Below are 13,766 nucleotides of genomic sequence, written 5' to 3' on the forward strand. Positions count from 1 at the left end.
AGAAGTACGGAGTAGAATTCTTAGAATCCTTCTGTCCCGAAAAACTTGAACTGCACTTGGCTTGTTACAGCTAGCGCTGTGCACTACCATGTCAATGTACTGTATATGGGACGATCCCACGGACTAGGAGCGTGTACTCCGTATGGAGTACAGAGTAAACATACCCATACACATGTACATTGGACTGGAGTACACAAACCTAGTCGAGGGCTTGGGAGGGCGTTCCGTGGTTCGGACTGCGATCGGCGGCCCACTGGCCTTCGAAGACATTCTGAAACGCGTGAGATCAGCCATCAGCCATCAGTCACCGGAGATCTCCTCCTCGTTTATCACTACGCTCTCTGCTTAAAAATAAAGCAATGATGCACAATACACTCGGTGGAGTTATTCTATTTACGGAGTATATTCACTGAGGCTTCAACACCCTAACCCCCGACAAGGCTGCACCCCATCCTGATGATCGGCCTGAACACGGGCTAAGCCTCGAGCCTGGCTTCCTGGCCCCCTCGATTAGTCCTTGCCCAGGTCGACGCCGCCATCGAAAGCGCTTCCGCCAGCCTCCGCGTCCAACTGCACACTCTGGTCCAACCCACAGACCCGGAAGAGCATCTGCGGCGTCAACTCCTTGTCCAGTCCCGGGATCCCATCTCTCTTCAACTTCTCCAGCCCCTCGCGCATGGCCGTCAGCGCAGGTCCAATCGTCGCAAAGGGGAAAATGATGATGCGGAACCCAATCTCTCGCGCCTCCGCTGCCGTAATGTTCGGCGTAGACCCGTGCTCTACCATATTTAGCAGCAAGGGCCACGGCGCAAGGTCCTGCACCGCCTGGCGCGCCATCTCGCGAGACGTCATTCCCTCAAGGAAACCCACGTCGGCGCCAGCATCACGCGCTGCCCGCAGTCGTGCCAGACTCTCGTCATACCCGTGCGACTGCAATGCATCCGTGCGTGCAATCACCACAATATCGCTGCCCAGTCGTTGACGGGCTTGCACGGCCGCCCGGATTCGAGTCGTGTAGGTTTCCTGGTCAACAAGGAGCTTGCCTGACAGGTGACCGCAGCGTTTGGTCTGCACCTGGTCCTCGATATGAAAAGCCGCAACTCCCGAGCGCGCATACTGCTCGGTAGTTCGGGCCACCATAATTGGGCCGCCGTAACCGGTGTCGGCATCTGCGATGAGCGGTGTGCTGGGCGAGAGATTCGCCAGCATCTCTGCGTTGTTGCGCATGTCGTTTAACGTGCAGATGCCCAGGTCTGCCTGTCCGTGAACTGAAGCTGCAGTGCCGGCGCCGGTCTGTCTTGTTAGCCCAGTCATGCTAATCAGTATTAACTAACACCCAACGACTTACCATGTATAGCGCATCGAACCCCGCTGCCAGTGCCATACGTGCAGACATGCCATCATAGACACCTGGTGCCACGACGAAGCCATTGGGGTCTGCCAGTACTCGTCGAAGATTGGTCGCTGCTGAGGGAAGAGCCATGACGTCGTGTATCACTAACGATAGATAACGGACTCGATAAAAAGTTGCGCGGGTGATAATTGATTAAAATAAAGAACCGATCGGCTTTTTCCCCCTTCTCCATCCTTTTAAAGACAGCTCCCACGTGTGTCACCAATCTTTTTCCTCCCTTCCCCACCATGAATTGTTCAGCGATGATGCGCTCTCCACCTCGATGTGCCGACGGTGCCGATACCGGGCTTATGTCATGGTTCGGTCTTTTCTCGCTGTCGCCGAACTATATCAGTCGGAAGATCGGAAGTAGAAGCGAAATTTTTCATTGTGGCAATATTTAGGTCATTACGATATCGAGCCCATCGACTCATTGTCTCAAATCACCACGTGTTGAACGTCGAATACGTAGGAGAGTGTTCTGGCCTCGGTGCCGCTGGCCGCGGTAGACCCGAGCGGGGTAGTTGCGCATCTGCGCTCCTCATCTACTGGGGAGAAATCAAATAGACTGTCTCTGTCCTTTTTCTCATTTTTGTCGTGAAGTCTTCCGTAAGGTTAAACTACTAAAGTAAGAACTTTTGGTTGTACGACATGCATGCAAAGCAATTAAGAGGCCTTGGCATCAGGTGAAAGATGAGTCATCACTCGGCCGAACGATCTATAAAGCACGATGGTTATCATGACAAGCCCTGCTGCATGCCCGAATGGCGAATGGCGTTTGAGCATCGCATGCCCAGGTAGAAGCATAGGTGAATTCCACAGCCACGTACTATCAAATTACATATACTAGTAGGTACTAGTATGCTAGCGGCAGATTCTTTTTTGAATATCCCCTGGACTTGAGATTTGGTTGGGCGTTACTGGTACCACATTCAAGTTAGTTCTTTGCTTCCGTCCATGTAATGAACCTTGGAAATTTGTAGTACTAGTATGTGTTATGCATTCGAGCTGATGGGAATCGAATTCCTCCTTTTGATCTATGCGAGGGAAGCCCAGTATTCGCTATCAAACAGATCTTCCAGATAATCTATATCTCGTGGGGCATTTCGCCTCTCAGACATACTGCCATTAATTGAGACATTTTGATCAAAATTGCAGTTGTTTTCCTGTTCAAGCTGTTGTCGCATCTTGGCCAACATGTTCATTGGCGGTAGGGCTGATTCACACTGTATTGGTATCAGAATAGAGACGGAGCCCCAATATGTGATAAACTCATCAACATAGAACAGCATTTCTTGCCTATCTCTATGCTCAGAATGGGAATTTATAAGGAAATGCAGTATTAAAAAAGTGCATCGACGTGGACCGGAATAAGATGACCAAAACCATGAGTACGGATTGAAGGCCGGTACTTGGCAGAGTTGCAAGTAGCACCGCATGTAAGCGAGACAAAGTCGAATAATGCGATTCCAGGCGGAATGAGGCACCAACATTGAATCCAGGTCTGGAAGTAAGGCATGTTGCAGCATTATTACTGATTCCAGCTTGTACAAGGATAACGCGATCCTGGCACAGGTGCTCCATACGGTAGGCTCGCTCGCACGGTCTTCGTAGAGATCTGGGCTTGCAGCTGGCGACACATTCGTCATACAAGATGGGATCATGCCTTTCTCGGGGATTCCATGTACGGGTATCTTGGCAATCAGCTCGTCGATGAGAATATGCGATTCCTTCATGGACTTGACCAAGTTCCTGATATCTCTGGCCTGTATTTCCCCTGATCTTTGGAAAAGGCCGATCATCTGGTGTTGGAGCTTTGCTGTTCGAAATTTGCCAATTGCGTGTATCATTATCATTGAGATTTCGGATGCGAATTCCTCAGACGATGTAATTTCGCAGGAGGTCATTGATTCGAGGTTGCTAGAAGTGTATCTTAAATCTGATATCATCCTAGAAGTCTCGATCATAGTCTCGCTGCAACACGTTGGCAAACCGGTAGCAACGCTTGTTTGTAAATCCAGCCAGACTATATGCCACCAAATACGCCGGTTATGCTCCGCCGAGCTTGAATTAAGCTGAGGATCTGAGGCATCAAGATGAAGCCCCATACTATGGGCTAGACGCTGGGTAGTCGTGACAAAAAGACTACTGCTGAGTCCTTTCTTCACGTCAAAATGGTAGGCTATTATCGAGGCCGTCAAAGAATTGAGGGTTGGGTGATCTGTATGTCGGCATGCAATCAGGCTCTCAGAGCAAGCAAGCTGCAACTGGTCGATGGTCTGTAGCTGATCTAAATCATTGAACGGGGCTGAATTCCATTCTGCAAAGGAAAGGGCCGATGAACCGGCGAACATAATGGCCCAAATAACACAGACATAGGTGGGATCTTCGAGCAGTTTGGGACAAGCAAGGAACTCGGAGTTACCACTGGACAATAACTGCCAGAATAGCTGATACTGAGGTATGAATGTTGGAGGATTTATCAAGGGGTATATAGGATATACCCTCACGAGAAAAGCCTGCAGCAAGGCATCGCAAACTGGCTTGGTTGGAAGCCGGGTAAGGAGTTTCGCCAGGGCAAAAGACGAGATATATGACGGTGGCATAAATGGTTCACCTTCTGGCTCGTTGTAGAAAAGATACCGAGGGATTGACAATTGGTCAGTGAGATTTTTGTCTTCTACAAAAGCCCAGAATCCTTGCCCAACATGTCGTTCTCGAGCACCGACTCTGGTTCTTGATCCCCGGAAAACATCCACCGCCGGATTGTCCCCATCAGTATTGTGGTGGCTACCGGAGGCAGGTATATGATCATCATCAACACACTCAGTCAAGTCCTGGGAGGTAGAGGATATAGTAGTCTCTTCTTGTGGTCCCATTCGAGAAACTCGACCCGTATACGGATCACGGGTACCCGTGTTATAGACGCATATTTTACCGAGTCGTAGACAAGTAGTACACTGAGGCCTCGACTTGTCACAGCGTCTTTTCTGGCGACTACACTCGAGACAACTAAATGCCAATCGAGGCCGTGTGACCCGATTTCTTTCTGGTAGCATCTCAAGAAACGCGGAAGGAGTTGAATACCAGCCGCCGGGTGCCTTTATTTTGGTATTGTGCTGCAAGGGTCATATGGGGATTTTTCAGCCGTCCCAGGGGCCGGTGTAAATAGTTTTTGTGTATAGTAGCCTAGTAGGTGGCGAATTGCCTCAGTATTTACACCGAGGCGAGCTAATGGCGTATGGTAGTAGATGAGGCCGTCTTCGGAAGTGCCAGTGCCAGCGCCAGCGGGGTGGAAAACGCAGATCGCGCCTTAGTCATCCTTCTGGAACCTTGGGACTCTCCCAGACGATTCCATTTCACTTCTCCACCATCTCGAATTGACCTTTCGCGGTGAAATGCGACCACCCCTCGGCTAGCGTGTCCATCTCCGATTCCCTTCACCCTTTTCTCCACAGATGGCTCGCCCCTCTGTCGTTCAAGAGTATGCCGCGCCCTCAACGACCCTGAGCCTCGACCAGAAGGTCACCGACCAACGCCAGCTTTACAAAGTACAGCGGCCCCAGGGCTACCAGGTTTCATGGCACGCCAATCCTGCCGTGGAGTCGCATCACTTCGGCCAGTCACACCCCATGAAGCCATGGCGGTTGACCCTCACTAAGCAACTCGTCATGGCCTACGGCATGCACCACGCGATGGACCTGTACCTGGCGCGCGCGGCAACATATGAAGAGCTCGCCGATTTCCACGAGTCGGATTATCTGGATTTCCTGCGACAGGTCATGCCGGGCGACATTGACCGCGCCGAGCAGAGCGAGAACGTGGTGCGGTTCAACTTCGGCGACGACTGCCCCATCTTCGACGGGCTGTACAACTACTGCTCATTATACGCGGGCGGGACCGTGGACGCGGCGCGTAAGCTCTGCAACAATCAATCGGATATCGCGATCAACTGGTCCGGTGGTCTGCACCACGCCAAGAAAGCCGAGGCCAGTGGCTTCTGCTACGTCAATGATATCGTCCTGGGTGTCCTGCAGCTACTGCGCCACCACCCGCGCGTGATGTACATCGATATCGACGTTCACCACGGTGATGGGGTTGAGCAGGCCTTCTGGTCCACAGACCGCGTGCTGACGGTCTCGTTTCATAAATACGACAAGGATAACTTCTTCCCGGGGACCGGTGCCCTCGAGGACACGGGACCGAGTCATCCTCTTAACCCGGGCGCTCACCATTCCATCAACGTCCCGCTGAACGACGGTATTGATGATGACTCTTATATCGATCTATATCACCAAGTTATTGGAGCCTGCGTGGAGAACTACCGGCCCGGCGCCATCGTCCTCCAGTGCGGCGCCGACAGTCTAGGATGTGATCGTCTCGGCTGCTTCAATCTCAACGTCCGCGCCCACGGTGCTTGCGTCGCTTTCACCAAGACATTCGGCTTACCCCTCCTCGTTGTCGGAGGCGGTGGCTATACACCCCGCAACGTTTCTCGCGCCTGGGCACACGAAACCTCCATCCTCATTGACGCAGACCAGGTGATCGACTCGACGATCCCAGAGAGCGTGGCGTTCCGCAATCACTTCGGTCCTGACTACTCACTCTTCCCCCCTCTGTCCGAAATCAGGCGCCTCGAGAACAAGAACTCACGTCCCTACCTCGAAGGTCTGGTCGAGGCTGTCCACGAACAGCTCCGCTACATTAAGGGTGCACCGAGCGTTCAGATGAGTTTCATCCCGCCAGATATCCTCGGCCTGCGAGAGGAAACCGAGAAAGAAATCGAGGAGCAAATGGCCATGATGGAAGAGGAGATGGAAGAACAAGAGGGCAATGGCTCGGCCGCCTTGGCTGCAGCTAACCTTATCAACGATGTACCTGGTTCCGCGGGCGGCATTCCACGCCCAAACCGGCGCCGAGACTTGGAACGGGGAGCCGGTTATAAAGGCGAGCTATACTCATGACACTGAGGTTGGATTGGATTGATGGGATCATATCAATCAAACTGAGTGGGTCATTGATTGTGCTTCTACCGGGCTGGCTCCGGTACGGGTCTCAGGGCGTTGGATTTGCAACAAAATATTTTGGGTTAGGAGTTGGTGGGTTGTTTTGGATGGCCACGGTTTCGTCTGCCATCTAATATCATGATATCCCGGGCGCGGCGAACTTTGTACTTGTACTGTAGAAAGACAAACCGAAGACCACACAAATACAAAGAAAGCATTCATGAAATGAAATGAGATTTATTGAAATAAAAGCCCAAATGCGCTTGGATAGTAGCCCTGTATATAGAACTGGCTTTGATCTATGAGTAATGCCTGCCCACTTCCCAACCATGCAATTCGTATTTTGTTTGTGTTCTTTGCCCCCCTTCACTCTTCCTTTCGAGTTCTTTGGATATTCTGCCATGAAACAAACCATGCTTTACGATATAGTGCACGCCCCTCCCCCTGTTGAACATTACTACGTACCTCTCCCCTAAGGTCTCCGCCAGGCATCATATGAGTCAATAGATATTCGATTTCTTCATTTTCTGTCGGTTGGCTGCATCTTTTTATTTTGTCAAATCAAATCGGGTATCCAGCAGTGGCGTGACGTGGCGTCGTAGGCCAGAAAACGCGGAAACGCCTGTGTTGAACATCAAGAAGGAGGACGGAGAAGAGAGACGATGGATCGTCGTCTTCCGGACGTCGGAGTACTCGTGCTGGGTAGTGGTAGTAGTCTGCGCAGGTTGACTACATCGTTTGGTTGGAGTGCCAGGTGGCGAACTTGACATCAAGGAGAGGCAACTTGAAGACCAAGACCGTGGCGTCTTTCAGAGAGCCAAATTCGCGGCCACTTGTTGGATCATTGCTTCTCCGCATCCACTACCTCTTGCACGTCCTCGAGCTGAGTGCTCTTCTGCTGCACGTTGTTCAGATCTCCATCAGCATGGGTCCCTGTCGATGAGCCTGCGGTGACGGGATTAGCTGCCGAGTCCTATATTTTGGGGCACCGGATGCGCCAGGGAAACCTTGGGCTGATGCGGCGGGATTTGAAATTGAGTTGATTGTTTCTGACCTTTGACGATGGGCGCGATGGCGAGGATTTGTTGCTTGGCGGTCTCGGGATCATGCGCGTCACTTGCAGCTATACGTCAGCCAAGAAACCCCACCAGTCAAAAGGTTTCACTCGGGAACTTACACTTCGGCGTTGATAATCCAGTCGAGGTCCTCTTCTCCCTCGTCCCGACCGCCAGGTCCACCCTCCACGGCACGGAATAGTCGGGGCCGCCATTCGACGCCTTCATCCGCGCGCTTGGCAGCCTCTTCTCGTTGCCGGTCTTCAATCTTGGTCTTCTCATCCGTTGCCGCTTCGTGATTGCGAGAATTGATCGCCTTGACTGTTTCCAACCACAGACGTTGCGATTCACGTTCTCCTTGTTCCTCGATAGGGCGCGCCGTTGGGCTCGAGTGCTTCGCGTGTGTCGCATCGAATAGAAGTTCTTTGTGGTGGGTCTACTCTGGTTGTCAGTACATAGGACCGATAGAAAGCCGATGGAAGAGAAGAGAACGTACTTTGACATCCTTCAAATGCATCTCGCCATTCCATAGACCGGACAACTCATATAGAACCTCCCCTGTCTTCTCGTTCTTGATTGTGCCTCCAATAGCATTATATGTGCCGGAGAAATAGCCCTTGGTCTTAAACTCGATATCGGCCACGAGGCCGTGCTCCGGGCATCGCACGTAGCTGTGATCGCCAAGCTCATACTTCATCTTTCCAAAAAGGATACCGCGGGCGTACATGTTGGGTTGCGTCAAAATACTATGACGTCGGTTAGCACTTCCGCCGAAGGGAAACTATGCCGCGCGGGGAAACCCACTATCGCTCGCCTTTTTCTTTGTCTTCACCGTGGTTCAGCAGGCGCAGAATGGCGATTCCTTCCATCATACTGGCAGCCGAGTTACCCAGGAACTTGCTGCGGGGCTTCAGTGTGCCATCGATGCGAATGTTATGCTCCGGGGCCATGAAAAAGTAGCTCGACTTGGGCGGGTGGTGGGAGGTCTGCTCCGAGATATAGTATCCGCGCGTTCCATCAGGGTAGTCCCAGTAGCTAGTAAATGTCTCTCCGAGAATGGGATTCAAAGGTTTCTTCACTCCTCTATCTGGTTGTTAGTCTGCGACTGTACACAGGGGGGGGGGGCCAAAGCCTCTCCAAAAAAGCAAAGGAAAAAAAAAAAGGTGGGAAGCGGGGAGCGGGGAGGGGAATGAGGACGTACGGAGGTTTGATGTGCCAGCCACTGAGATAGAACTTGACTACCGAGATAAATCGTTCGGTGGGATCTTCAATCGTCGTCATGGGGAGGAGGGTTTCGGGATGGGCCATGAAACTATTCCAAGGTCAGCGCGCATGCCCAACTTGGGGGGGAGGCGTCAGGCACGATAGTGGCAGTGGCGGGGACGTACTTGGTGATGCGCTCCAGCATGGACCGGGGCTCGAGAATAAAAGTCGGTAGCACGACTCGACTCAAGTCGGCGCCCGGTCGCAGTTGGGAAATAATGTGGGAGAGCACTGCAACTTGTCAGCGGGGGGGAGTCATGACGGCGTGGGACGGAGATGCGGCCGGAGAGGAGGGGGAAGTGGTTACCATTTCCCTGATCAGGTTCGACGATTTCATCTTCACCACTGACGGGTGAATCATCATGAGAGGATCGACCTGGTTGATGGGAGTCAGACATGGTGGTGGGTTTAAAGGAGGAAAGAAAAAGAGTGGAGGTCAAGAACACTCACTGGCCCAAGAAGCACGGCGGAGGCCCGGGACCGGCATTGCTGCGTTCGGAAGCCAGAAAGCGTAGTCTGTTTGTGTGGGGGAAAAAGACTGGCACTTTTTAAGAGTTACCGCACCGCATCTGGGGTAAAAAGAATAAAAGGTGAAAAGAAAATAGGAACCAGGTGAGAAAGAAAAGAAAAAGAAAAAGAAAGAAAAGATGACAGAAAAGGCAAGTGGACAAGAGAAGGCTGAGGACGAGAGAGATGTGACCTTCTCACCCTAAAAATTTCCCTCGTTTTTTTGTGTCAAAATTGGCAGATTCTGGGGCTTATACGGATACGGTACAATTATAAAAGGCTTAGCCTGGTGACGTCGAACGGTGTCTCTGACTTGTTGGGAATGAAAGGAACCAATTCATTGGTTCAGAGGGGAATTTAATTATTTAGTGAGGGTCGAATGGTTCAGGGTAAGAGTCAGGGTCTCTTGCAGAGTAAACTCCGGGCTAGTTCGGATTATACATAGGGTACCCATAGAGGAGCCTACCCTAGGCTAGCTATAGCCTAGGGTATCTCCTCGAATGATTCACATCTCTTCAACCTCCATCTCCTCCATCTCAATCGCCTCCTCTCCTCCCCTCAGATCGTCATGAGGGGCGGCTTGGCGCGGGGCTGACCGGGGGATATCAATGCAAATGCAAATGCAGGCGCACTCTGATCCACTCGTTCAACTCTTTCTCACACCCGCTCGATCAACGGCACATCGCCTCTGGTGATCTCCCGCACAAATGCCATATCTGGGCGATGGAGCATGACGTGGAAGTGTTCAACCGCATGGACCGACTTGAGTGACTTCCAGTTCTTGAACCAGACCACTTGCTTTGCCGCCACACGTGAGTAGAATCTTGTCCGAACATATTGTTCGATCGCCGCTCGCGCATGGCTCGTCAATTCGCCCGTGACTGGGTCATCTGCGAGTTCGAACTTGGTCCATACCACTAGGTGGATGATGTCTTTGTCAATCCCATAGGGCCAGTCATTGTAGAGAATCCTAATGTCCTCTGACCACCTCGTCAGCTCTAGTCGGACCTCTCCGATTCTAGTAGTACTACTCCAGAGCAGCAAGCAACATACCCTCGAATTCGAATGGACCTCCCTTGGGTTGAAGGTCCTGAGTATTGCCATCTCCCCAGCCAAGTCGCTCCTTGACGACAAACCGCATCACCGATCCATATTCCACCTTGATTTGAGCCGTGTATTCGAGATATTTTCGTAGGTCGCTGGGCACACGCTGGAATCGATCGATCCGGTTCGTCTCTGCGGGAGGAAAGGCGCCCTGGTCAGCATAATCGGCCCTAACCAGGGACTGCATAAGCTAAGAAACAAGCTTCACTCAACTAATTATCTCCTGCACCAACTCCCAGTCCTGTCGCCGATACTCCTTGTCAGGTGTTGATAGACATCGAATGTTCTTGTCCGGTTGATCACGTAGATAGCTGGGACATTCGGCCGGCCATTGCGACCGGTGCACATTGACCAGCCAGAAGGGAAGAGTCTTGGCAGTGTTGTAATTGTAATTGTACTTGTACTTGTGATTGTGATTGTCCTTGTCCAGGAACTGCACCGGCCCCGTTATATCGGTATCCATTAGCTTTCCCTCAAGCGATGTGATCGTCGCCGCAGGCGTCGACGCGCCCGTACCGTGCGGCATACTTTGCAGTTCAGGAGCTCAGGAGTTCAAGGTCCTTTGTTGCGGTAGTTGGAGACAAGAGTAGATATACTCGACAGGAACAAGCTTAGAACAAATCACTGCACTGGAGGTCTTGTGAGGGGTTGAGAAGGGAGAAGCGTAGGGACGAAGACGTTCCCTAAAGGTTGGCAATCCAGCATGTCGAATAATTGTCGATCACCGGAATCCACATGGCCGCGATTGACGTCGGTTGAGCCCGAGCCTGCGCCCACACCCGCTGCAGCTTTGTAGGTACATACATAGTAGGTACCTGTAAATTACTGACAGGGTTCCACGTGGATAACTAAATACTCCGGAAAGCCTCGGAGCAGTTCTATAGGTAGTGTGGTGAGCGCCGCTTTTGCTCCTGACTATGCGTCACCTGATATGCTGTCGAGGTTTATCACTATTCGACTTAATCGCTTAGACCTAGTCTGGGTCACATCCATGAGGCCTGGTATGTGTTACAAGGTAGAAAGTAGAAGAGTAAAAGTAATATCATTCGATGTATGGTTATTCGGAATCACATCATCCACAAACAGAACCGGGGGGGTATCAGACACAGACAAAACAACGCTATAGCCACGCCAAAGTCCACAACGCCGGCAGATTGGGATACTTCTCCTGCCAATCCGCCAAGATCTCCGGAACGCTTTCATCAAAGCTCAGACGGGCCGCACCAGTCCCGTTCTCCCATCCGCCAGGCCCATGGAGGTCTCGCTGCGCAATGGCCGATTCATTGAGACGATTGGCCAGATCCAGTATGGCATTGCCGCCCACTAACGCTTCTTCGTGATTATCCCTAATATCGACGTTGAAGACGTGCACCGGCCGGTTGAGCGTGTTGCCTTTGTTCATGAGGTCGTCGACGACGGCGTCCCAGCAGCGTTCTTCACAGGTGATGATCACGTCCACGACGCCTGCTTCTGTGCCTAGGGAGCCCTTGTCACCCTTGGAGACGTGTTCGACGCGCGGGAGGCCAGGGATCCAGTCCTGGAAGCGCTCGGGGCCCCATTTCAGGTTGCGGTTGCGGTCGAGCATGTTTAGGATGCCGTTGGTACGGTACAGGCGCTCATCTTTGTCGTGCAGCTCCTCGTACATTTGGTTGTAAGAGGTGGTATTGAAGCTGTACACGTTGGGCTGGGTGATTGTCGGGCCTGGGAGTCGGACAAGCGAACCGGTGCCGAAGGAGATGACTGGGAAGGCAGCGGCAGCACCGGACAGGCGGAGGTGGGCTTCCATCGATCGATTGTTATTCGAAGCGCAGACCGTGCAGAATTTCAGCTTCCACGAGTCCTTTGGAGCCTCATTTTGGATGGTGTCCGTGGTTTCACTCATTGTGGGAGCCGAGTCGGGCGGTGGGGGAGGAGGGGGAGGAGTTTGGGGGGGTTGTACTCCCACTCTTGACAAGACGAGGATCATACGCCATGGTTGTGGTGGGTGGGTGGAATAGAGTAGTAGTAGACTATGGAATTGAAAGAGCAAGAGGACTAAAGAGAGGAACGATTCTGCCTTGAGCTCCAGGCTCTGGATCAAGGAGGCTCAAGTATGGGTTTACAATCTCCTGTTATTGACTTTTTTTTTTGGAATTAGCATGAGTTCCAAAATGAGTTGCATACAGTAAGAGAAGCGAGGGTAGTGGAATGAAGTTCAGATAAAAAAGCGTATAAAGAGTTTGTCCGCAGTGCCGAAGCTCAGACAGCTCCAATAAATATAGTTCATCATGTAAAGGGGTAGGGTGAGGGCTTAAGGAAGATACGAGGAGATTAACATACCGTGAAATTACTGCTCATGTTCTGTAGAATCGGTGAAAGTTCAATTGGGGCCGTAGCCCTTGGGAGAAGCAGAGGAGAGAGGAAGAAGGAAGAATTGGCAGGGCCGCAAGTTCTTCTGCGTGTTTTAGTTTAGCGCCGGCATGACTAAGCTGTGGCACCCCAGGTCTTGGCTCTCGGCTCACCCTATGATCCTAGTACTTCATATTCATACTCTCCAGACAAATAACGCCATGACGTCTGACTCTGATCTTGCAGCTGGAGCTGGAGCTGCAGGTGACTTTGCACGAGATGAAGACATGTCATTTGTGCCGGCTCTCCTAGTGGTTGACATGCAGGAGGACTTCTGCCCACCCGTAAGTGAACTGGCCATAGCTCCAAGCTCGATCTTACTGATGTGAAACCCACTACGACCCGGGAATTAGAACGGATCACTAGCCGTGCAAGATGGTCGAACCATTGCCCCTTTAATCAATGACCTCCTCGCCAAGCCTGGCTTCGTGGCGCGTGTTGCAACACTCGACTGGCACCCAGCAGACCATATCTCCTTCGCCAGCAACCACCCTGCACCGAATAACAAGCCCTTTGTGTCCTTGATCGAGATGAAAAACCCAGCCCCGGGAAAATTTACTGAGACGAAGCCACAGCGCCTCTGGCCTATCCACTGTACGGCAGACAGCCATGGTGCAGCTTTGATACCAGAGGTTGAGAGCAATCGCGTGGACTTGCTCGTCCACAAAGGCCAAAACTCGCAGGTCGAGATGTACTCTGCCTTTGCAGATGCCTTTGGTAACCATGGACTAACCGGAGCGGGGGGATCTGTCGATGTTGATCTCGCATCTGTACTCCGGACTAAAGCCGTAACAGACGTCTTCGTAGTGGGGTTGGCTGGGGACTACTGTGTGAAATCTACGGCACTAGATGCCGTCAAGGCTGGCTTCCGAAGCTGGCTCATTGAAGAGGGGACTAAATGCGTCGTCCCTGCTGACTGGTCCAAGACAAAGGAAGAGCTTTCTGCTGCTGGAGTGAATGTGATCCACGCCAACGACGCGGTCATCATGAGGCTGGCGGAGGTATAAATGAGAGAGAATATTTCCATGCTCTATCAACACTACCTAGGTA

At 51.9% G+C, this 13,766-nt stretch overlaps 7 protein-coding genes across 7 annotated transcripts; 2 read left to right on the plus strand and 5 right to left on the minus strand.

The window, feature by feature from the left end:
* Positions 1 to 510: 510 nt before the first annotated feature.
* N7533_006907 (isocitrate lyase/PEP mutase family protein) lies at positions 511 to 1,483 on the minus strand (the record flags this gene model as incomplete). Its single annotated transcript, XM_057103557.1, has 2 exons — positions 511 to 1,293; positions 1,349 to 1,483. The coding sequence occupies 2 exons, from the start codon at positions 1,481 to 1,483 to the stop codon at positions 511 to 513; spliced, it is 918 nt and encodes a 305-aa protein (XP_056958514.1).
* A 947-nt stretch (positions 1,484 to 2,430) lies between these two features.
* On the minus strand, positions 2,431 to 4,272 carry N7533_006908 (fungal specific transcription factor domain-containing protein; the record flags this gene model as incomplete). Its single annotated transcript, XM_057103558.1, has 1 exon — positions 2,431 to 4,272. One exon carries the CDS (start codon positions 4,270 to 4,272, stop codon positions 2,431 to 2,433), a length of 1,842 nt encoding a protein of 613 aa, XP_056958515.1.
* Positions 4,273 to 4,851: 579 nt separating this feature from the next.
* hosA (histone deacetylase HOS2) lies at positions 4,852 to 6,357 on the plus strand (the record flags this gene model as incomplete). Its single annotated transcript, XM_057103559.1, has 1 exon — positions 4,852 to 6,357. One exon carries the CDS (start codon positions 4,852 to 4,854, stop codon positions 6,355 to 6,357), a length of 1,506 nt encoding a protein of 501 aa, XP_056958516.1.
* An 883-nt stretch (positions 6,358 to 7,240) lies between these two features.
* N7533_006910 (OSBP family protein) lies at positions 7,241 to 9,204 on the minus strand (the record flags this gene model as incomplete). The annotated part of the gene is made up of 9 exons (XM_057103560.1): positions 7,241 to 7,344; positions 7,454 to 7,515; positions 7,577 to 7,890; positions 7,951 to 8,200; positions 8,259 to 8,537; positions 8,656 to 8,766; positions 8,843 to 8,948; positions 9,025 to 9,093; positions 9,168 to 9,204. 9 exons carry the CDS (start codon positions 9,202 to 9,204, stop codon positions 7,241 to 7,243), a joined length of 1,332 nt encoding a protein of 443 aa, XP_056958517.1.
* Positions 9,205 to 9,881: 677 nt separating this feature from the next.
* On the minus strand, positions 9,882 to 10,854 carry N7533_006911 (GIG1 family protein; the record flags this gene model as incomplete). The annotated part of the gene is made up of 3 exons (XM_057103561.1): positions 9,882 to 10,204; positions 10,278 to 10,460; positions 10,542 to 10,854. 3 exons carry the CDS (start codon positions 10,852 to 10,854, stop codon positions 9,882 to 9,884), a joined length of 819 nt encoding a protein of 272 aa, XP_056958518.1.
* A 594-nt stretch (positions 10,855 to 11,448) lies between these two features.
* Positions 11,449 to 12,210, minus strand: ssuA (RNA polymerase II subunit A C-terminal domain phosphatase; the record flags this gene model as incomplete). Its single annotated transcript, XM_057103562.1, has 1 exon — positions 11,449 to 12,210. The coding sequence occupies one exon, from the start codon at positions 12,208 to 12,210 to the stop codon at positions 11,449 to 11,451; it is 762 nt and encodes a 253-aa protein (XP_056958519.1).
* Positions 12,211 to 12,877: 667 nt separating this feature from the next.
* On the plus strand, positions 12,878 to 13,723 carry N7533_006913 (nicotinamidase; the record flags this gene model as incomplete). Its single annotated transcript, XM_057103563.1, has 2 exons — positions 12,878 to 13,000; positions 13,070 to 13,723. The coding sequence occupies 2 exons, from the start codon at positions 12,878 to 12,880 to the stop codon at positions 13,721 to 13,723; spliced, it is 777 nt and encodes a 258-aa protein (XP_056958520.1).
* Between the last annotated feature and the right edge of the window lie 43 nt (positions 13,724 to 13,766).

The sequence above is a fragment of the Penicillium manginii genome, assembly GCF_028828005.1.
Source record: "Penicillium manginii strain IBT 31320 chromosome Unknown utg000005l:1.0-5665137.0:1.0-5668048.0, whole genome shotgun sequence".
NCBI classification, from domain to species: domain Eukaryota; kingdom Fungi; phylum Ascomycota; class Eurotiomycetes; order Eurotiales; family Aspergillaceae; genus Penicillium; species Penicillium manginii.